The 24,188-nt window shown below is 36.2% G+C and overlaps 1 protein-coding gene across 1 annotated transcript in view; it reads right to left on the reverse strand.

The window, feature by feature from the left end:
* Window positions 1-790: 790 nt before the first annotated feature.
* Window positions 791-24,188, reverse strand: part of TUBGCP5 (tubulin gamma complex component 5) — a 35,218-nt gene continuing 11,820 nt past the window's right edge. Inside the window, exons 4-23 of the mRNA XM_081290558.1 lie at window positions 22,951-23,047; window positions 22,487-22,566; window positions 21,693-21,828; window positions 19,006-19,120; window positions 18,481-18,570; window positions 17,745-17,838; window positions 16,762-17,008; window positions 15,038-15,240; window positions 14,286-14,401; window positions 12,951-13,219; window positions 11,810-12,008; window positions 10,982-11,170; window positions 9,659-9,841; window positions 8,400-8,484; window positions 8,180-8,300; window positions 7,174-7,352; window positions 5,951-6,076; window positions 5,284-5,372; window positions 2,641-2,741; window positions 791-1,458 (exon numbers count right to left, since the gene is read on the reverse strand). Of these exons, the coding sequence (XP_081146684.1) occupies window positions 1,412-1,458; window positions 2,641-2,741; window positions 5,284-5,372; window positions 5,951-6,076; window positions 7,174-7,352; window positions 8,180-8,300; window positions 8,400-8,484; window positions 9,659-9,841; window positions 10,982-11,170; window positions 11,810-12,008; window positions 12,951-13,219; window positions 14,286-14,401; window positions 15,038-15,240; window positions 16,762-17,008; window positions 17,745-17,838; window positions 18,481-18,570; window positions 19,006-19,120; window positions 21,693-21,828; window positions 22,487-22,566; window positions 22,951-23,047 (2,766 nt within the window). The 3' untranslated portion in view covers window positions 791-1,411. The remainder of the gene's footprint in view (window positions 1,459-2,640; window positions 2,742-5,283; window positions 5,373-5,950; window positions 6,077-7,173; window positions 7,353-8,179; window positions 8,301-8,399; window positions 8,485-9,658; window positions 9,842-10,981; window positions 11,171-11,809; window positions 12,009-12,950; window positions 13,220-14,285; window positions 14,402-15,037; window positions 15,241-16,761; window positions 17,009-17,744; window positions 17,839-18,480; window positions 18,571-19,005; window positions 19,121-21,692; window positions 21,829-22,486; window positions 22,567-22,950; window positions 23,048-24,188) is intronic.

Below are 24,188 nucleotides of genomic sequence, written 5' to 3' on the forward strand. Positions count from 1 at the left end.
TTCATCCTGCCCTCTAGTTACTATAAAACCTGACTCTTTTATTCTATTTTTTCCCCTTACTTCGACCTAGCAAAAAGAAAAAGCTGGCAGGAATTCCATGAAAATAGAAGATGTATCAGTGGAGTACAAGAAGGGGATTGAGGGGGAGAGAGGAGAAATGGGAAAAGGGAGGAATGGTGGAATCATCTGACCAAACCTTCCCATGTACATATATGAATACAGCATAGTGAGTTTCACTTTTATGTATATCCATAATGCACTAATAAAAAACAATAAATAAACAGAAGAAAGATCAGTGAAGTAGTGAAAAGGGAACAGGGAAAGAGAGGAAGAGAGAGAAAGGCAAAGTAATTGGGACTAAATTGGAGCAAATTATATTCCAAACATATGTTGAAACTCCTAATATTATGTATAACTAAATGATCTAATAAAAAAAAGTTATGCCATATGGTAATTGCGGGGGGGGGGGGGGAGAATAACCATGCCTCCTATATCCCTGCTTGTTCATTCTATTTGCACTGTGGCCTGAGGTTATACTTTGTATTTCTATTTTTAAAAAGTTGTTAAGGTATGTTTTACGCTCAAAATATACAGTCTATCTTGGTGAATATTCTGTGTATTCTACTGTTATGGGATGAGTACTTTAATAAATGACTATAAATGTCAGTTTGATCCAGTTGACTAATGAACAGTTCAACTCTGTCCTTCCTGAGCTTCTCTGCCTACGTTAGCCATCTGTTTTTTGCATGGTCTTCAAATGCCAAGAAATATACAAAGGAAATGTGGAAAATTTGAATGGCAGGCATAATTTTATTCAAGATAGCACTGGTTAGCTCCCATCCCAAAATTGCTGAGAAATACTTAACAACATTATGTACCAACAACTGGCCCTAGGTGAAGCTAGCTTCATATATTTATTGATATTTTCCATTTTGGAACCTCCCAGTCACATAAAAATATAAATTCTTTTAGGATTGTCAATTCAAAACAACTTTTTGGGAAGACGGTATGTAAAATTCTATATAAAAACTTCTGTGACCAATATATAGCAGCATCAAGAAAAGAATAAAAGAACTTTAAGAACATTGACTTATTTTTAATATCAATAATTATATTTTCAAAAGATGATATAATTTACATTTAAAAGTAACAATATCATAAATTTATAGCTTATAGTAGGAAATATAAGAGTAAATGGCCTATATACACTTTGCATTATTTATAGACTCTTATATATACACCCTATATACTTTCCAATAATCCAGAGAAAACATCTACAATCCATTTGTTTAGACTGAACAACAGTGTTTAAAATGAATCAAAATAAAAAGATTTTCACTTCTTAGCTGCATATGATGTAAATATATCAGTATGAAGATGAAGTCTGAGATCTGCGTTACACTGAGGATGTCTAACTTTGTTCCATGCCAGCCATGAGTGACAGTGCTAGAGATTCCACTGTGGGAAGAAGAAAAATAATGTTAAAAAAAAAAAAAAAAGTTTAAATACTTTTAAATGTTTCAATAAGGCTGTAATAAGCTCAAAATTGAAAAGTACTTAAACATGTTCTATTTTAAAATAAACACTTATTTTTTAATGTATAATAAGAATTATTATCTTTATTTATTAAGTATAAATGGGAAAGGTCAGTAAGATTTGTTTCTATTTCAAATCATTTTAATTATGAAGACAAATCCAGGCATTTCATTGAAAAAGTACATTTGACTGATATGACATAAAACTCGGAGCCTGCTCAAATCACACTGCCACCTTCTAGCAGAGTGGACGACTACATCATTGTTTCTTCTTACATAACCAAAACATGGTGCTTTTTAAATGTTTAGCTATTCTTTTTTTTTTTGGCGGGGGGGTGTACCAGGGATTGAACTCAGAGGCACTCGACCACTGAGCCACATCCCTAGCCCTATTTTGTATTTTATTTAGAGACGGGTTTCACTGAGTTGTTTTGCTCCTTGCCCTTGCTGAGGCTGGTTTTGAACTCGAGATCCTCCCATCTCAACCTTCCAAGCTGCTGAGATTACAGGTGCCACCGTGTCCGGCATGTTTAGCTATTCTTAATAAGTATATTACAATCTGAATATGCAAAATTTGGGAAGAGTTTAACTCAGCAAATATTCTTTACAAAAAAAGTCAGACAAAGAGATACTACTTAGTTTTTTGTTTCCACAGATTAATACTCTCTCTTCTCTCCACCACCACCACCCCTCAGACCATTCTATATTTTACACCGTGGGTTCTGAATTGTCAAGTCCACATTTCCTTCTGAGGAGATGAAGACTTGGAAATTTTAAATTGTTTACAAAAAAAATTCAATCTTTTGGAAATGAATAGTTACAAAGTCTACATATGATTACTCTTTCAGTTTCTTTCTTTCAGCTTTAGGAACCTACTGGTATAATAAATGATGTATTAGAAAGCAAAGTCATTAGTCCCAGAACATCTGCATCTGATGTTCACATGCCCCAATGCTATTCTGAGAACAAAATTCAAGGCATGGCACCTTCCAGTTTTGAAAATGGTGAGAAAAGCAAATTCTTCATGAGATCAATAACAAAACAATGATACACAGTTAGCTGAAGAAAATATAAAAGTAGTCATATTGTAACATGATGTACTCACAATGGGGAAAAGATCCTCTGCAGACAGCTTTGTTTAAAATGGTTACAAGAAACATGTGACAATTTTTAAAATCAGACTCCATTTTCTCTATAGATTCCATTCTAGGAAAAAAAATTGAATTTATGTAAATGCATAAAGGCTTACAAAACATATAGGTAGGCTACAAAATATCTTTGGCGTAATTTCAAAAGTACATTAATTATTTAAAATTCTAACTTTGAAGATTATAATACAAAATACCGTGTCTTACTTTAAGATAAAATTTTTCAAAGTAGCTCATGAAACCATGCCTTTTCCAGGTAATATTTAGTTCTGGAGCTAGGATGGATTGGGGATACTCCCTTTTCCTTTACATAATTCTGTATTTCTATTTTTTACAAGCATATATTCTCTGTGAAATAAAGAAAAAATTCTTTATTTTCAGGATATAAAACACTAATATCTGGAATTATTAAAAAGAGACTTAAGCTGGGCGTGATGGTACACACGCCTGTAATCCTAGTGGCTCAGGAGGCTGAGAGTGAAGGATCATGAGTTTAAAGCCAGCCTCAGCAAAAAGCAAGGTGCTAAGCAACTCAGTGAGACCCTGTCTCTAAATAAAATACAAAATAGGGCTGGGGATGTGGCTCAGTGGTCAAGTGCCCCGAGTTCAATCCCTGGTACAGAGAGAGAGAGATAGAGAGAGAGAGAGAGAGAGAGAGAGAGAGAGAGAGAGAGAGAGAGAGAGAGAGAGAAAGAGAAAGAAACAGAAACTTAAAATCGGAACTACCCCACAAGGGAGAACCTCACCATCGGTTCCTATGTGCCTTCATCCACCTCTGGCAGGCACTCAGGGCACTAGCCCTGCTTATACATCCTCAGCCCCACCGGTACTTAGATGCAAATCTGAGATATCAAAGCATTTTGTTCATAAATATTTCATAAGTGTATACTTTAAAGATTTCTTTTAAAACAGAGCCATAACATTTGCTTAGAAATATTCTACAATATTAAATATCACATAATCAGTGGGTACTTGGGCAAATTTCACCATCTACAATTTTTCACTTTCCTGCTTTAAGTATAAATCAGGATCAACTAACTTCCATAAACTGTGATGATTTTTCATATGCTTCTTAAGTCCCCCTGACCCCTTGCTTTCTTAGAATTTGTTGAAAAAAAAAAAAAAAGTTCAAGTTTAACAAACCATATGCAGCAGTGATTTTCTCCTCTGCCCCACAGTGATGAGGAAAGAAGTTCTGCACTTGGAGAGGGCATTAACAAAGCAAGCAAAGACATCTATTTCAGCAACTCAGTGAGGCTCTAGGTAACTTAGAAAGACACTGTCTCAAAATAAAGAATAAAAACAGCTAGGGATGTGACTCAGTGGTAAAGTACCCTGGGTTAAATCCCCAGTACCAAAAACACAACCCAAAAAATTCCCCAAGAAACAAAGAAGCTTGCCTAAGAAATTGCACATTTTCTCTGAGAAAAACCATATATATATATTATCAGAGAGCTCAACCCTGGGTGCATCATAGTCTTCTCTTCACTGAGAAGCCAGGGGTACCCACACACTGTCCTTGGGTATATACATCTTTGCTCTCCTTAAATAAATCTTTGGTGTGCCTTGCTTCTGACATGTTCTGAAATTCTTTTCAGCAGAGAAAGAATCTGCCTGGGCTGAGCTGAGGTCTCATTTTCCTCTTTGGAGGAAACTCCTTGGATGCCTAATTGGTGACATTATCAAATAGGAAGAAGAGCTCCTGAATCCTCAACTTTTCAGCATTTCCCTTGACTGCAGGGAACTTTTCCCTTCTTAAGTGACACGTGTAAATGACAAACATTCTAAAAAGTAAAATACACATCTATTAGCATACAAAATACAACTTTGGACTATAATCTAGCATGGTGTCCAGAATCCACTTTAGAATGATTCAGCAAGTGAGGGGGTGGGGTGGGTGGAGGACAAGATACAGAACTGGTCATCACAGGTAAATGGGAGAAGGGGTGATAGGCACCCAGGTTTGTTATGCTGTCCTCTCTACTTCTATATACATTTGAAGGTGTCTGTAAAAAAAAAAAAAAAAAAAAAAAAAAATTAACAAAACACAAACATAATCTAAGAATATTTGCCAGTCCTAATGAAAAGACCTCAAACTTTTCTTAATGTTTTCTCCCTCATAAATTCGTTGGGAGGCTGAGATAGGAGAACTGTAAGTTCAAAGCCAGCCTCAGCAAAAAGCAAGGTGCTAAGTAACTCAGTGAGACCCTGTCTCTAAATAAAATACAAAATAGGGCTGGGGATGTGGCTCAGTGGCCAAGTGCCCCTGAGTTCAATCCCTGGTACCAAAAAAAAAAAAAAAAAAAAAAAAAAAAAAAAAGAAAAGAAAAAGAAACACAATTCTTGATGCTGCCTAGTTTAGGTGAACAAATTCGATTTTTTTTTTTATTTTTTTGAAGTATGAGGGATCAAACCCAGAGACTCTCAGATGCTACATAAGTGCTCTACTACTGACTATACTTCCATTCCTCAAATTTGGTTTTTAAATTCTTCTTAATTATAGTGGTAATTGGTGTGTTGTCAAGATGAAAAAAAATGAAGCCAGTTAGAAGGGAAGCTGAAACAGTCAGAACACAGACAATGGCGAGGTGTACACTTACTGCCAAGCCCCCAGGCCTGCCTGCCAACCTTCTGCAAACATGAGAGCCAGGTTCAACACCTTCATGATGGCTTCTTTCACAAAGCTGACCTGGAGATCAAAATCAGGGACAGAACACAGGCTCTGTAACTGTGCTTGGACACTGACACCAACACTTTCACCTAATTTAATTAAATCACAGAAAAAGCTTATCAATGCAGTGACTGCCTTCTATGTATAAAGAGGGCACCAGACTTCAAGCCAGGTCCACTTGGAATGGATCATTTGTTGCACACGATAAAGGAGGTACTGGCAGCACAGTGGAACCAAGAAGGCAAGCTACCACCCTGGGATGGCCATTCAGATCAATGGTTGTGATACTATTCAATTTCATATATTCACATTAAGCCGAATACACAATTGCTCCACAATTGTGACCTAATTTTCTAAATAAATCCAGGTGTAAGGCACAGGGAATGCTGACTATGGTAATACAGTTCTCATGTTGTTCTTAGAAATATAACTTCCAGGGGTAGGTAATGTAACCTCATTTGACCCTGTCCTTCCTAGGAAAAGATTGTGCAGGACAGTAGCTTAATAATCACAAAATTGCAAAGCAGATAGAAATTCCCACTTGCCCAGCTTTCCTCCTGCGTCACTGGCCACATGGGTGGTACCATCTCTCATACCTTTTCTCTCAGTAGACATCGATCATGGATGGTTGACAAATATCTATAGTGAATTTTAATCAACTGATCTAAATCCTTGGCTTCCTCAACTTGATGCTGAAACTCCAGCCCTGTGCTATGAAGAATCTTGGAAGAGAAAATAAAAAGCTTAATCAGCATATCTTATCTTTGAGGGCTGTGTGCTGTACACAAAACTTTCTACCAGCCTCTTCTACTTTTCACAAATTCTTCCTTCATAATCACACCCTCCTTTAAAGGATGACTGGATGTGTTGATGTTCTGATCCTGACAGCAGCCTTTAGCACAGACACTTGCACTCAGCACTGAACTTCAGACTAACAGGCTTCCTGTTGCGAAGGAGCAAATTCATCAAATCAACTAGCAAATGCATTGATTTAAAAAAAAAAAAACTATCAGGAAAATTGTAATAAATATAAGCATCATTTTTGTAACTGAAAACTAAGTAAGAACTTAAATTCCTATTTAACACTTTTAATAATTAAGGGTCTAACTTAACGCCAGCCTGGTGACAGGATGGGGAGGCACAGAGCACCCAGTTCGTCTTTCATGCTCAAAGCACAGGCTTTAAAGGGTCCCTTCATTTAATAAGAAAGGTTCAGCATTTATGTACCAGAATAGTTATACACAAAGGGATTTTTTTTTTTTTTTTTAAAGCAAACTTCAAATGCCAAGGAAGTTTTGGCCTCTAATAATAACTGCTACAGTTCAAATATTGGAACTTCTCTTTCAGAACTTCCTCTGGAACCAGTTTTAAGATGTGTAAGAAAAGTAGTTTCATTTACTTTTTAGTGAGTTACTTCTTGTTTCTGAGAAAAAAGTATTTAAGCTGGCTGCACTTTCCCTGCCCTGAGGATTTGGACTGATACTAAATGTTTAATCAATTTTCCAGGGACAGCAATCATCACTGATGAAATTTAGTGTACAATGTAGCATGTTCTGAAGGAATTCAGAAAGAGGAGCTCCGAGTGTGCCTGTGCTAAAGGGCCGGAAACAAGAGGAGTTGTAGTCTCTGGACACAAGTGCTAGTAAATTAAAAAACATCATTTCCTCCTTATTCTGTGATTAAATTTTGTATATGTCCCATTTTCACAAGTTACAAGTATTTGGGGACTCCTTTGTATTGCCAAAATTTTATAGGTTGTGAATAAATGAACAAATAAATACAAAAAGCGACAGAACTGAGGCAGATGGCAGATACCAACCCTGGTCATGATGTAGTTGTGTAAACTGTTCACAAAGTGCATGAGCTTCACTCTTAAGAGGAACATGCGATGGATCTGCTGTCCTACTGGTGCCTTTTGTGATCCAAACTGAGCAACTGCGTCTTGCTCACTCAGCAGGCCTTCTTTAAGTTGTGATTTTTCAGTAGTATTTGCAAGTTCTGTAAAAGATTGAAAGAGCATAATAGGTGAAAAGCACATTGGCTCAAACCCCACCACACTCTTACATAGAGAGAATTCTGGGGTATGAGGCATAGGCATTGCTGGAGCACCATGACAGGGACACACCAGGACCCAACTTCAGTGCCTTTAGAAGACAAAATGTCAAGAGTTCCCTATATCATTTGTTACCACTGTCATGAAACATGTAAAAGTCCCATTAACTTGTCATTTGGCACTTTTGCATACTCTAAAAAGAATATTTATTTGGGCTAAATTCCTACTTTGTTATTGAATTTCAGATAAACCCTATGTACAACTTCTTGACATTTCTTTTCTTTTTTACCCTCCCTCCCTCTCTGTTTTTCTTCAGTACTGAGGTTTGAACCCATGAACACTTAACTACTGAGCTACATTCCCAGTCCATTTTATTTATTTGAGATAGGATCTCCCTAAGTTGCTGAGTATCTTGCTAAGTTACCCAGGCTGGTCTCGAACTTTGAATTCTCCTGCCTCCCAAGTTGCTTTAATTACAGGTACATGCCAGTGCACCCAATCTGATATTTCATTCAGCTATTTTAGATCCATTAAACTGATTCTATAAATACACATTAGGTTGGCATCTGTTTACACATTTTTAAAAATCATCAAAAAATACCAATCTTTTTCTTCAGGGCTAAAATTTAATTGCAGTTTATCTGTTATAAACAAATCTTGGGGCTAGGGATAGAGCTCAATTGGTAGAGTGCTTGCCTTGCATGCACAACACCCTGGGTTCAATTCCCAGCACCACAAATAAACAAACAAATAAATAAATAAATAATCTTACCACCAAATAGTAAAACATCCAGACTATATTTTGCCCATTTTATTTGCAATAGGAGAAGGAACACCTGATTATAAATTTTTTGACATTCCAAACTTATAACAATGTCTACAGGCCATGGGACCTATGAAAACAAATACAGAATGAGAAAAGAAAGGAACCTATGTTTACATTTTCAGTTTTAATAGAAAACAATGTTTGTAAAAGGAATACCCACACTCACCTTGTAACTCAGGGTCAGACCATCTAAAGTATGAACAGGTAGTTTCTTCTTAGCTGTGTCAACATTTTCAAAAGATATAGATAGTCTAAACAAAAAATTTCATGTTTAGTTTGTGACAATATTATGTTCATATAAAAAATGATCTTTTCAAAAACAATTAGCATTTCAGCATTTATTTATGTAACGTTTAACAGAGATTTGCATTTCATAAAATTCAATTATGCTAACAAATTCATTCTCTAGCATGTATTCGAGAACAGAATTTAGTTTTAGAAATAAGGAAGAGGAGTAAAGATTTTAAACAAAGGGCTAGTTATAAAAGAGATACTTAACAATGATAATAAATTAATTAGAAAAAAAGACAAAGTTGGAGAAGAGGCTGGGAGCTTAATTCTGGTAAAAGTCAGGCATAGGCTAAGAAAATATACTCCTTTGCTCAGGGGTGGGGGAGAGAACAGAAGGGCAGCCTCCTCAATGAGCTAGGCATGCATTGAGTGCAGAGGTTTCCAGAGCCAGAGTGAAAGAATGCGATCTGCTTCTGCAGCAAGATGCCACACACTGCTTCATCCATGTGTTCCTGAGAAGGGTCTAAATAGAATTCCCACAAGAAAGCAAGCCAGTAACACAGAATTTGGAAATGTTCTGGCGCCAGGCAATACTCTGGCCCATGTCTTTATTTCATGTGATTCTCAGAACAGTCCTGATAGCCCATATCTCCTTCCTCCAGGGACTCCCAGCCCAATGCAGACTGGCAGTCACTTTCATGGTACAGGGGAGACAGCACTTCACCAAGCAAGCATATCACTGCCAGGCCACAGATGGAAGAGAGGGAAATAGCACTTGGGGAAGCCAGAAATACTTCCAAATCCCTGAAATGTGAACTATGGTAGGAGAAAGCATATGATGTGCATGTATGTATATAAGATATGAGGTTTAGAAAATAGAGCAGACAAAAAAGGCTCTATTCCTTGAAAGATGAAGCTTGGCCCACCTGTTGGGGAAACTTAGAAGGGGCCTGAGCATGAGTGTAGAAGTCACTTGTGAGGTTGAAGAGCTTTGTGGTAGAAGGGAGTGAGGCCAAGAATCAGAAGAGCTCTAAGCCATCCCTGAGAGGCGTGTGCCACTGTGCCCAACTATGATATTCTTACATGTAAAATAACTAGTAAAACTCATGGGGCTAATGCCTAATACATGTAAAAACTCATGGCCCATGATTTACTTTACACTACTTAACATAAAAGGTGCCTCACATATTTTACCGTGAACTGTCTTCAGGATAACGCTGTCCTACTGCTTCTTGGAGCTGGACATTAAGAAAAGAAACATTCTGCCAGGTTTCCTTTTCTCTTATTTTATCAAAAATTGATGTGTAGAAGTCATACATGGTATCTCCACCCTCCATTAAGAAAAAGTTTCTCATGGCCTGCAAGTACTCAACCAATCTGAATGGAGAGAAGATAGGGACAGAAAGATCTTTTAAGTTTATAAGGCAGGATTCTAGATCAATTCCAGATTTGGTACACCACCACCTTTATGAAATAGATTTACATTCTACATTTATTAAAATTAGAAATATTAAAGACTTTTTTCAATAATAAAACAGTATAATAACTAGAAAGAAATACTTTTCTATAACATTATAGAAAATTAGGCAAAGTCACAAATATGAAATGAAATGAACAAAAACCAATCCAAATGCTATCATCCATTGTGAATTTCTTTATTTTGGTACTGGGATTGAACCCAAGGGCCCTTTACCACTGAGCTACATATATACCTAGCTCTTTTTTTTTTTCCTTTTTTTAATTTTTAAATTTTGAGAAAGGGTCTCACTAAATTGCTAAGACTGGCCTTGAACTTGCAATCCTCCTGCCTCAGCTACCCAAGTCACTGGGATTAACAGCGTGTGCCACCATGTCTCCATGGTGAATTTCTGCTGTTAATACATTTTAATATATTTTACATTAATGTAAAATATATTAAAATGTTAATGTTAATGTATTTTACTCCAGTCTTTTCTCCAATGATTTTTAAAATATCTAATTTTTATCATATGTATCCTGCCTTTTAAGCTATCAGGACAGTTTATGTTATTTAAAACTCTGTATTGACATAATTTTTATGACCTTTATGAAGTTTACACATGTTCTTTACATGTGTACACTAGTCCTTTATACATGTCCTTTACAGTTTACACTAATCCTTTACCATAGTTAAAACAACTAGTCATCTATTACCAAGTAGTTTCATGTTTTTCATCCTAATAGCCAATTTTGTGATGAGCATTTTTGTATAAGTTCTTTGGGACAGATTCTCAGAAGTAAATAATTAAATTTCACAACACAGATAAGAATATATTGATGGCTAACTGATCCCAACTGGATATGTGCTTACTACACATCCATTTCCTATTCTAATGAAAACTAACTTGAAAACAGATTTTTAAATAATTTTATATGAGGCCCTGGGCTGGATTCCTAGCACTGAGCATCCCTCAGAAAAACCAAACCAAAACAACCCAACTGTTCTTAAAAGGACAATAAACTACTAACTATTTCCAAAACCAACTTACTCCTGGTTACCTGTAATCTTTTTTTAAGGTTTGCATGAGATTTCCACAACAAGCTAGGTACTGCTTATCAATATGAGGATAGAGGCAAGATCTCAATGTTAATTCAAAAGTCTGGCAAGTTACAGATTCTGATGATCTATCCACACATATGTCACCACCAGCAAACTTCTCGTGAAAGTCACTCTGCTCCAAATACAACCTTGAAAATAAAAATGTGAGGCTTCAATTTTCATGCACTGTTGGCAACAGAATTCTCTTAAAACCCAGAGTCCTACTTTTACCTTTTGTCTTAAGATTAGCGATTCTTACAGGAAGAAAACCCTTTCTCCCCAAAACATCCTTTCAGAGTTGCTGCCACCTTTAAGGTCAGGTTCTGGGGTTGGTCCTTCCATTAGGGTTGCATGCAGCAAATACTGGTCATCAGACAGTATGACACCATGTGGACATTAATGGCTTATTCCATTGAGCTAAGTGCCTAAAAGCATCTTAAGCCCAAGACACATTTTATGCACAGGAAGACCCTGACTCAGTGTGTGCCCAATGTCTGCCCAAACTTCAGGAGCGTATCTGGGTAAGCCATAGCACTTTTGGGGGCCTAAGGGTATAGAGACACCAGCAAGGCCAAATTTGTAAACTTTTGCACACAATGAGAAGGACCAATTATATATCTTACATAGGTAAAGGCATATTTTCTTGCATTCTGTTCATTAGGAAGGAGAGGCTACAAGGGTTTTTGTTTTTAATTCTGGAAAGCCCTACCTGGCAGAAATAAACAGTTACTAAATATTGTATAGATGTTGCCATTTCAACCACTGAAAATCTTGCAGGTGTGTATCACCTTGCAAAGTTAATGGCCAGCAGTGGGTCATGAATGTCATCCAGTTCAAGATGCCTTTCAGCTATGGACTGCATCTTAATTAGGTTCTCTTTGGTTGCCTGTTGATCAGTAAGGACCTGTGGAGTGGAATCTTCTCCACGTCGAAGACGTGACTGTACAGATTCCAGAAAGAGGGTGTATAAGCTTTTTCTGTCTGCGTCTGAAATATGAAGAAATATGTAAGGTAAATCGTGTTCTCATAAATACTATCAACAAATATGGAAGACTTTCATCTTAATAAAGCTTGGTATTTTCCTTTGGTTTATGAAGGACTATCCCTATTTCTTTTACACTTGTACAGCAAAACTAAACATATTATATCCTGTTAAACAACTGAAAAGCTCATGGTTAAATATCACACATACAAGCTGATTTTATTCTGAACAAAGTTAATATCTGAAGCAGGATGCTTGAAAGGTAAGTTACTAACATAGTGTATAATGCTACAATAAGACTTGTAGGAATCAGATTTCACTGGAAAAAACCCTACCAACACTGGCCCTGGATAGCTCTTAATATCTCACTGTTCAATTAAAAAAGAAATACTGTGTAATGTAAAAATATTATTTAAAGTAGATATGATAAACTGAAATAATATAATAATACTGAGGTGATTTATAAGCTAAATACATCTGGTCACATCTGACTTTTAAGCCTTTCTAGTCAGCTGATAAATATTTAAATTACTTAAATTTTATTAAAAAAACACAAAAATCATATAAAGATTTTCTCAAACTCTATAATCAAGTCTGAACTGCTCATTGGAAAATTCCTCTCTGCCAGAGGCCATGGTGCACAAGAGTTAAACACTGCACTGAACCAAGAAATGTGAGAAAATTATATTTTTAAAGAACCAGGTCTAAGGAATCGAGAGTGAGGAATTTATTATTACTGTCTTTCTAAACAAAATGCTAAAAGTTCCCAATGAGGACAATCAGTTTTTCAATCAAGAGTACCATGATTATTCATTCAATCATGGTGTGAATTCCATTAAAATAAAAAGCTCCAGTGATTTTCAAACTACGAAATAGTAGGACTCTCAGGGTGACAGGAGTGATTGGGGAGCAGTGGACTGGAGGACGGTGAGGTAGAGATGGGCTACCTCTAGCTGCCACCTGGCTCGCAGTGCTCTCCGCACACCTCAGGTTCTTCAAAAGCTGCATTGACTTGCCGGCCATTATGATTTGCTTGAGGACAGGCTTGAGGAAGGACACCATGGTGTGCTGCCTGCTGGAGGGACCCTGGTCACTGCCAGAACTTGCGCTAGCATTGTCATTCATTTTTTCTTCATTCTCTGTCTTTTCCGATACACTATATAATGTGTAAGTTGCATACCAGAAGTCTCTGTGATTTACTGGAACATTTTTGTTCCTAAGGAGATTCAAACAAATTTTAAAATGTAACTCACTCATTGCCTTAGAAGAAAAATCAGAATCCAATTTTCACAAAAATTCTCCTATGAGCTGATGAAACAGGACTTAGCATAGATATAAAATTAGATATAAGATTTATATCTATGCTAAGATATATAAAGATATATGTATCTAATATACATAAGATATATATCTTTATATATGTCTTAGCATAGATATAAATCTTACTAAGATTCAGCTGAAGCAAGGCTGGTTCCTCCAAAGAGAACACTGTGCAAACTGTTATCTTTCTAGGCTCCAGGACTTAAAGGTTCCTTTCCTGGGGTGTTCAATGGATAGCTATCAATAGAAATCACAATCTAACCAGACTGCATAACTGAAAACTATTCAGAGTACAGCTGTCCCCTGCAGTTTATAAAATTTTGCCAGAAAAAATAAGTTTATGGAAGGGGAATCATTATAAATGGATTAATATTTTCCTTACTTGTTATATTAACTATTATGCTAAAGGATAAGAATTTGTTGCTTATTCTGAGAAATAAATATATTAGAGGCATATCCTATTAATTAATTAAAAAAATTTTTTTAGATGTTCATGAACCTTTATTTTATTCGTTTATTTATTTGCGGTTCTGAGAATTGAACCCAGTGCCTCACACATGCTAAACAAGTGCTCTACCACTGAGCCACCAACCAGCCCCCTTATAATATTTTCATATCATTTATCTTACTGATAATTTATAATGGGAATAATTAGAACCATTTCATATCATCTAACTTCATTTTATGGGAAGCAGTATACATTTTAAAATCATTCAAAAATATAATTTGCTATGAAAAGCTGTGAGTGACATAGAACTTGACAAAAATTTTTTTTAATTGGCTGGTATCGTACATCTTCTATAGATCAAATAGAATATAACTATGCTATGATGGCAACACAGCTCTGTCATTTGAACTGTATACTCTCAGTACCATGTGAAGCTTGGAGCATTCAATTTTGACATGGAAACAAACAAGTGAAGCCAACACCCAACATCCCCCGTGCTGCTGGCTGGCTGCACCTCTGTATGATGAACTCCCTGGCGCCGTCCCACAGGTGCCCATGCACAATCCACTCATCCACAGTCTGCAGGTATGGCCGCACTGTTTCCACCCAGAGAGAGAATAGGAGGGAGACCTACGGAGCAGAATATGCACAGTCAGTGCTCTGAGCTCTTGCTACTAAGGTGAGATGAGGCCTAAACATTTCCAAAATGCCTTTAAAAAAGTGACTGGACTTCTCTATTTTTTAAAAAATATTTTTTTTATTTGTTGATGGACCTTTGTTTATATGTGGTGCTGAGAATCGAACCCAGTGCCTCACACATGCTAGGCAAACGCTCTACCACCGACCCACAACCCCAGCCCTTAACTGTTTTTAAATGTACTTAAGTGATTTCCAGAACTAGTTCATGATGTAACACTGAAACTCTGCACCCATTAAACAAGTCCCCATTCTCCATCCCCAGCCCCCAGTAGTCACCATTCTACTATCTCTATCAATGTTACTACTTTAGATGCCTCCTATCATAAAGGTGTGTTTTTTATGTAAAAAAGAGTTAATACAAGTATCTACAAGAGGCTTTGTCTTTGCCTCATTCTTCTGGAGATCTTGGCAACTAGAACTAAAAAGGTAGTTTCCTACAGTCTTGAATTTTTAACTCTAAGCAACTGTCTGACACATCATGATATAAACATCACTTAACAAATAACTGCAACAATTATCTACCACTCCTTCACCATGCACTGTACACCAAGTAGAGGTTCCACTTACAGTTTGCTCAGAGGCTTCTCCAACATTGTCATATTCAAGAATGGCCTTGTACAGGGTATTGAGCAGGTGAGATGCCCGGACAACATTCCGAGTATCAGGGGGAACTTCTGCTACTCCAGTACTAAACACTTTGTGCAAAACCTTGAGCTGAGCCAATCGAGGTGAGAGCTTGTCCACTACTATTGCAAGAGTTACGGTGGTATCTACAAGCATCAATAAAGTCAAATTCAACAGCAAGGAAAAACATCTGGGTCCAAAATATGATATAATTGCTAACAATGCTAAGCCACTTCTTTGGCTTATGAAAAGGCATGGCCAAACAGGTTTTAATTTCACATCACAAGAAGTCAATTTCCCTCAGGAAAATATAACCCCTGAAGTCAAGGAGAAAGACAAATCAGTAGAAAAATAATATATCATGAAATCTACAGTTCACAGAAAGGGAAAAACAGTGATTCTTAAACAAATGGAAAGACACTCAACCTCACTTATAATGAAAGAATGTGAATTAAAACTATATATGGATAAAATAAGAATAGACTCCTTTATGTGGTCTACCATTTTAGTGAGGGGGCAGAGGAGGCTGTGACTACAAAGGAGTGGCACAGCTTGAGCAAATTCCCATGTGGTAGGCCCAATTCCTTGTCCTGGATATGGAAGTGGGTGTATGGATTTAAGAGATAAAATGGCAAGATCACAAAGATACTATGCCCCCCTACCCCAAGTATGTAATGCTGGTGACCCCATACAGACTGGGTACTGTGTTATACTATATAACTTTCCCAGTTTTGATCCTACACTGTAATTATATAAAGTTTCACCACTGGGGGAAGAAGGGTGATGGGCACATGCGAACTCTGTATACCACTCTTTTCAGTAGTTGAAAATAGAAGGAATTAAAAGAAAGAAAGAAAAACCAAAAAACTACACCGATGACTATTTAATCCTTGTCATATTGGTGAAGACCAAAAAGTGTGATAACACACTGTTGTTGAGAGATTGAGGAAAGAGGTAGTTTATATATGTTGCTAGCAAGAGCAGAAATGTATTTATCTATCCTCACTGGAGAGCAAGGTGAAAAAAATCTAGTAAAATCGCACATGCCATCAGATACTCTTTGATTCAGCAATTAAATTTTTAAGACTCTACCCCACAGATAATATGCTCTGTGAGTTTGATTACTAAAATGTGTAAGTGGTTATCATGCAGCTGGGAAAGTAAGAGCAAAAGAGTAGAAATAATCTAAATGTCCATCAAGGGGGGGCTAAGACTATGAGATAGCCATACAATGATATACCGATTTATAAAAAGGAACTAGAGGTTCTCACATACTTTTACGGTATAATCCTCAAAATTTAAATCAGAAAACAACTTGAAGAGAGTAGTGTACTGACTACAAGGTATTTGTTTATGTCTGCACTACTTGCGCATGTCTAAACTGCTCTGGAAGGGTACATGAGAAGCTGAGGATCTGGTATCTCTGGGGAAGGGAATTGATTGGCTGGGGAACTGAACAGGAAAAACAATTTCACTTTAAATCCTTCTACACTTTTTGATTAGGAATATGAAAGGTTTAAAACTATAAATTCAAAAATAACTTAAAAACTGAAAGTATGAGAATTACTTATTTGCCACGTAACTTTCAAACCTTATACTATTAAATAACTTAAATGGCATTTCAAATAAGAGTTATATATCTTATGAATTAAAGGATATTTAAATACCATTATTGATGATGGTCTTCTCAATTTCTGTAAGTTCCTTTTTGAAGCTAATAAAATATTTGTACAGGGCCCACATGAAAGCCTGGTAGGTTCTAAAGGGAGCTTCAGTTGACTTTTTAGGAATGGAACCACTTCCAGGTAATGGGCTTTCGGAGCTGTGTCCCATGACTTCATCAATGAATTCCTGGAGTCGAAATACAACCTGGCCATATGCTGCAATTTGTTCCAGCACAGATCGTAAACAGCTCTATCATAGAAACAAACCCCAATTATATAAAGTCAGACTTCCATAAACATTCAAATTCATTGCCCCCTAAGTGTAAAATATTGTTTTTGTGACTGCTTTAAACACCATGTTTAGCAGAAAACAATGATGAACATCTAGTTTTATATTTAAGAGAAACAATGAGCATAAATTTCTATGCAATACAGAATCGTGGCTTATACTTTTTAGCCACCATCCCTTTGCCTCAGACTCCTGAGCTGCTAGAATTCCAGGCATGTGCCACTGTGCCTGTACTTATACTTTTTAAAAATACATATAAACTATAAGTAAAACAACTGTAGTATGTAGCATTCCCAATATAGAATAAAAGGGAAAAAAATAAACACAATGCAAATCGAAATAAAATGTCAGAAACAATATTAAAGAATGGCCTATGTACTGTAAATATGCACAACTTAATTTTGCTTTATGGAACTTAAATATATTTAACAGTTAATTCCAACACTGTGAAATATTCTGAAGTTATACTGCCACCGTGATATAAATCCCATTATTTAGCTTGATTTTTTAAAATATTTTTTTTAGTTGTAGATGGACAATATTTTGTTTATATATTATTTATTTTGTTTATATATTTTTATGTGGTACTGAGGATCAAACCCAGTGCCTCACATGTATGAGGTAAGTTCTCTACTGCTGAGCTACAACCCCATCTCCTAGCTGAATTCTTAAATTAAAATAAATACAAATAACTTACGTGTGTCAAATGAGTTACTATAATATTGTTTCTCACAGTTACCTTCCCATCTATCAACTGAAATATAAAGAGTTTTTTTACCCCTGAAAGTAACCTGAAATGAAATAAAAGACATATGTTAAGTCTAGAAAAATCTCCATTATAGAAATTTTTAATTAAAGATTCAGAACTAGGGGACAAAAAAGGTCAATTGATAAGAAAATGAAAAACATCAATCTTTGATTACCTTAAGACTCAAGATATCTCAACATCATCTTAGGGAGAAGTCTGAAACAGTGTTATCAAAGCACCTTTCCCACATATTTGATGACCCAGAGACCATCCCAGGCCTGAAACTGTCAGTCCACACTTTTCAGCAGGAGCACCAAGATTGGGCACTCAGCCATAACAGCACTACAAGCCTTGTTAGATTCCCAGCCACGGGATTTGGTACAGGCAATTCTCATCAATACACTGCCCAGTAAAAGGAGTCAACAATAAACTTTGCTTTGAGCTCAGACAGTTAAAAAAAATGATGTCCTAATTCAATAAAATCATATACTATACTACTTAAAATGGAAAAGAAGCAAATGTCAACATCTCCAATTTCCAGAGTCAAATCCAAAATCTGAACTTCATCTCTAAGGGCCCGTTTCTAGTTTGCATGTGGAAAACTTATGAGCACTTTCCTTTACAAAAAGTTTTGCTTCTCACTAATAAATTAAGAAATTATTACCAAATAGTTAAGAAATCTTACCATAGAGTTTCCCGAATAACCTGTGTCTCAGTAACAGAAACTCTATCATCTGGAACATACAATGGATCACTACTGTACAAGTGTTGATCCCTAGTAGAGAGCAAACATAAATGTCAACTGTTAAGTTTCTAACTTGGTAAAATTACTTACCTCAATGAACACATGCAAATTTGTGCTACCTCAGCTAGTAATCAATCAGCAAATAAAATGATAAGTGCCCTCCATATTCATTTTCACACACTGAAATACTCTCAGAGAAGCATTTTCAGAGTGTTTCCAACTATTATGTTTATTGCTGATTTAGGCAAATGTTTAGGACTATGCAATGTGTCTTCTGTAAAACAGTAAATGTACTTTTGTTTTAAATCGTTATTTAAAAATTGTTCAATTAGAATTGTCTTAAAACAACAACTAACAAGCTTAGATTTCAGGTAAGTAGTTGATTTAAATCACAAATCAAAGCAAAATATCTAAACATCAAATTTTATTCTTTCATTACATTAAATGAAAAGTTTAACTTCTTACCATACAGCAGCTAAATTGGAGTGTAAATGCAAACTATGTGGAATTCGTGAGGGTCTGGCTGTCCAGTATTGATGAACCACATGCTGTTCTAACCAGCTTCGGCCATCTGGCTCATCTGTTGGAAAGAACTGTAATAAGTATAGGTTATAAAAGTTAACATAATAATACTTGGTCATGATATTTGGACTTACAACTCCATTCCAGAACACACCTGAAAATGGCTCTTTAACATGACATATTTAAAACCACATACACAGAACTCATACATAATAAAATTGAAATGGTAACAGAAAACCTTTCCAAACATCCCCAAAGCCTTAAGACTTGTACTAAATTCCAAAGATTAGATAATCTCTATTTTACACAAGTTGTTCCAGAAAAAAGAATAAGGGAAAGTTATGAGGCTAATATAAGTATGATGGTAAACCAGGTAAAAATATGATAAATAATTCATGAAAGAGAAAAGATAGAAGCACTAAGCAACTCAGTGAGATCCTCTCTCTAAATATAATGCAAAAAAGGGCTGGGGATGTGGCTCACTGGAGTGTCTCTGAGTTCAATCCCCAATACGGGGGGGGGGGGGGGGAAACCATTGAAAAATACCTAAAAAACCTAATAAGGTATTAAAAAAAAACCCAATCAAATAAGTTTAGCTTAGGAATTCAAAGATGATTCAATATCCGACAATTTATTAACGTAGTAACAGGTAAAAAAGAAAAATTATGAAATTGCCTCAGGAAAAGAACAGCATATGATAAAATTCAATATTTATTTGTGATTAAAGACTTATTTAAAAAAAGAAATATAAGATAAATTGCTGTAATCTGATAAAGGCCACATACTCAAGCTGATACCAGAACACCATCACCATCATGGAGGAGTTTCATGTTAACAGATGACTGACTAAAAGATACCTGCAACGTCTAAAACCTGGGAATTAATATCAATATCTGCCAAGATCTCTGGGGGCTGGGGAGAGCATAAAGGATACGATGTCCAAAAGAAAAGCAAGTAAATGATATCAATGGGCAAGCAATTCATAGAAGGGCAAGTCCCAGACACCAAAAAATAACATGAGCTGTCCCTAAATCACTAGTAGTCAGACTCATGCAGATGAAAACAACTCCCAAGTCCCAAGTATGAATCTTATCAAGTATTGATAAGATTATAAGAGAAGAAACTTGTATCCCAGCCAAATTCTCACAAAGGTCAAGGACAGGCAGAGAACTTGGGATTGCAGAGGAACTCAGGGCCTATCATCAAGGGAACAAGTGACAGAAATATGGTAGCTGCAGACTGGAATACTACGCAGCAGGCAGAAACAAACATGGACAGGTTTTAAAACAAAGTTGAATGAAAAGATCAATAGAAGAAAATTTACACATAATCTAATACCTGTTATGTAATTTTAAAAAAATATATTTATTTTTTAGTTGTAGTTGGACACAATACCTTTATTTTATTTACTTATTTTTTATGTGTTGCTGAGGATCAAACCCAGGGCCTCGCACATGTTAGGCGAGCAGCTAGGCAAGCACTCCACCCCAGCACCCCTAGTTATGTAATTTAAATGTATTACACACACACACACACACACACACACACATATACTAGTACATGTGTTTCACAAGAACTCATTAATAAGAAGACAGATAGCAAATACATTAGAATAGTATCTATAACTGGGTTGGCAGAGAAAGGGAAATAAGAGAATCAGAAAAAAAAAGAAACAGAAGAAAAGGAAATAAAGTAAAAAGCCCTAAAATAGACTAGAGATGATAATGTGATGATAATGTGCTCTGAACTAAGTGACTCTCTTCCCTGGAGGTCCAACTCAAAAGTAAAAAAAAAAAAAAAAAGGAGGTATAAGCAGAAAATCAAGAGACCTGGAGTCAGCTTTAAATACTCTGTGCCTATCTGGCAAGATCCAAGTGCAGAGGACAGGGCCTGGCTGCTGGTATTGGCCTCACAGTTTGCAGCTATGGGAAAACCATTCTTTGTTTCCTCATCTCCAAAAAGAAACAAAGAAATGGATGAGGGCTGGGGATGTGGCTCAAGCGGTAGCGCACTCGCCTGGCATGTGTGTGGCCCGGGTTCGATCCTCAGCACCACATACAAACAAAGATGTTGTGTCCGCCGAAAACTAAAAAATAAATATTTAAAAAAAAAAAAAAAAAGAAAGAAAGAAATGGATGATCTAATCTCTAAAGTTGCTTCTGGCTCTTTTTAGACTCTATCAGTTCAGAGTTCCTCACAAAAAGACCGAAAAAGTTGGCATTTAAAGAGTAAATAGTACAGCTCTATTTATTTAAACACTAATATCAGCAAATTCAAAAATAAATAAATAGGAACATTTAGAACTAATAAAGTTATCAGAACTGTTTAAAAAAATGCAGGGCTGGGGCTATAGCTCAGTGGTAGAGCGCTTGCCTTGCACATGTGAGGCACTGCATTCTAAAAAAAAGCCTGCATTCTAAATCCCTTTTCAATATTAATTCTATAGTGCTACAAGATTACTGCTTTTTATTTTTTAAGTGGTGCTGAGGAGCAAAACCAAGACATTGCTATAGTGCTACATTTTAGGCACTGTATAAACAAGTCTACTAATGGTTTAAGATTTATTTTGTAAGTAGGGGCAGACCTTACCAGTATCCCAGAAAACGCCAGCAGCCAATGACATACAATACCTTTCCAACTGACTCGGGGCCCCAGATTTCTATTTTGATCTAGTTCTTCTAATGGGGTCCTGTCCACCTGGATCCCAGAGTCCTCCCTGCTTAAGGGCTGTTGAGCATCCTCTTCTTCACTGTCGTCAGACCAATTCTGATTTAAAAAGGAAATACACATTTCAAAAATAATACAACAGTTAGAGCTATTTACTTTAAAAATTAAGAGGATTTCACAAGAAAAACAAAAATTGGAAGGATTTCACAAGAAAAAAACTGAGCAACACGGACAGAAAAGCAAAAAACCAAATGAAACTTTTCCCTAAATCTTGTAAGTGCTGCGGATACAGTGGCACACACCTATAAACCCAGTGGCTTAGGAGGCTGAGGCAGGAGAATTGCGAGTTCAAGGCGAGACTCGCACCTTAGCGAGGTCCTAAGCAACTCAGTGAGACCCAGTGTCTAAATAAAATATAAAAAAAGGCTGAGGACATGGCTCAGTGCCTGGGTTCAATCCCTGATACCAAAAAAAAAAAACCCCAAAAAACAAAAAAAAACTTTAAGTGCCTATTTTAAGAACAGAATGATTTTGGATGGCAAAAAATCCAAGATCACTGCTGTTTAAGGGACAGTTGAGTTTACCCCACTCAACTTCCCAGTACAGAATCTTAACTAGTCTTTCATAATAAACTTCTACCCAGTGCAGAGTGTTCCTGTTTCAGCTAGGATGCTTCAGGACAGAAGGACCCACCAAAATCATCTATATCACCTAGGCATGTATTTACATTTTCAATAGCAAAACCAATGCCACTTACTGGTGTGTCCACATTTGGACCAAGGTCAATTTCTTCACCTTCCATCAAGTATTTTCCCCAGTCAAAATCATCTTTCTTTTCTGAAATACAACAGAAGAATCTCTTCAGTTTATCATAAATATCTGGGAAAAAAACACAAAACTGCAGGAAAAAAGTCTAAACAAACCTCAAAATAAAACACACTCAGGAAACAAAACTTCAAAACTTTGAAACAAATTAATGCTCTAATACATTTTACATTTTAATTAACTCATTCTCAAAAGTGAATTTCTCTTTATGGAACAAAGGTAGTTTAACGTACAAAGTCAGAACTTGTATTTTAAGTGAAAATTTGCAATGGCATCCAAAGCAACAGAAATAGTTTCAGATTTTTACGACTTTTAATAAAATCTCAATGTCTAAGTAATTAAGCAATAAAATCAGTTTCTCTTTTATTTCATATGTTAAACTATCTGGTAACATACCCACTTCTTTCTCTCTTGGTGTTTCCACATAATTGCTGTTTGAAGGAGAATCAGACAGACACAGAAGGAGTGACAGTATGGAATAATGTGCATCTGTCTTTAAAACAAAAAATGCAGAACATGAATCAATGAGGTTGGTAAGTGCTTTCTAAACTAGATCGAGTAATGAAAGATAACCCCATGATAGCTATGTCCCCAATTTTTTTCTGGTCTTAGAAAACAAGTTATACCTAAATAAATCCTAACCTCTATACATCTTTCATAACTCAAATGATTACACATAAGGAACTTCAAAGCCATCTAAGGTTCTATACAGCTAACAAGTATAAAACACCTGAATGGATGATAGTCTTTACTCCTAGAACAACCGTAGTGTCTTTAGAGTTTGGTCAAAAATGGATTTTACTGGGCTGGGGATGTGGCTCAAGCGGTAGCGCGCTCGCCTGGCATGCGTGCGGCCCGGGTTCGATCCTCAGCACCACATACAGACAAAGATGTTGTGTCCGCCAAATACTAAAAAAAAAATAAACATTAAAATTCTCTCTCTCTCTCTCCCTCTCTCTCACTCTTTCTTTAAAAAAAAAATGGATTTTACTTTTTTTTTTTAAAGAGAGTGAGAGAGGAGGGAGAGAATTTTTAATATTTATTTATTTTTTTAGTTCTCGGCGGACACAACATCTTTGTTGGTATGTGGTGCTGAGGATCAAACCCGGGCTGCACGCATGCCAGGCGAGCGCGCTACCGCTTGAGCCACATCCCTAGCCCTGGATTTTACTCTTGTGGCAATATGCATCATGAAGCTTAAAACATATTCAGTAGTTTTAACATATATGTGATATATTTTATTTAACCAGTGTCCTATTAATAACATTCAGATTTTTTCCCAATCTTTTGTTATCCCTAACTTAGGTTGCTTCATAATTATGAGTTTATCTATATCACAAATTCCTAAAAAATGAAACATTTAGCCAAAGAATATTTGCATTTGGAATTTTAAGGAATGCCAAAATAATCCTCATGAAAATTATTCATATTTGCATTTGGTACAAATAGTGCATGTATAATTGCAAAGAATATAAAATTAAGGATCTCCCATGCCAATTATTAATCAGATAAGTGAAAAATATTACCTCAGTGTTGCTTTAGTTTACATTTGTCTTATGGATGGGTGGGTATTTTTTCATAAACTTAAAAGTCATTTCATTTTGCTTTATTGGAAACCAATTTATGCTGTGCCT

The sequence above is a fragment of the Spermophilus citellus genome, assembly GCF_964194105.1.
Source record: "Spermophilus citellus genome assembly, chromosome: 4".
In the NCBI taxonomy this organism is placed as follows: Eukaryota; Metazoa; Chordata; class Mammalia; order Rodentia; family Sciuridae; genus Spermophilus; species Spermophilus citellus.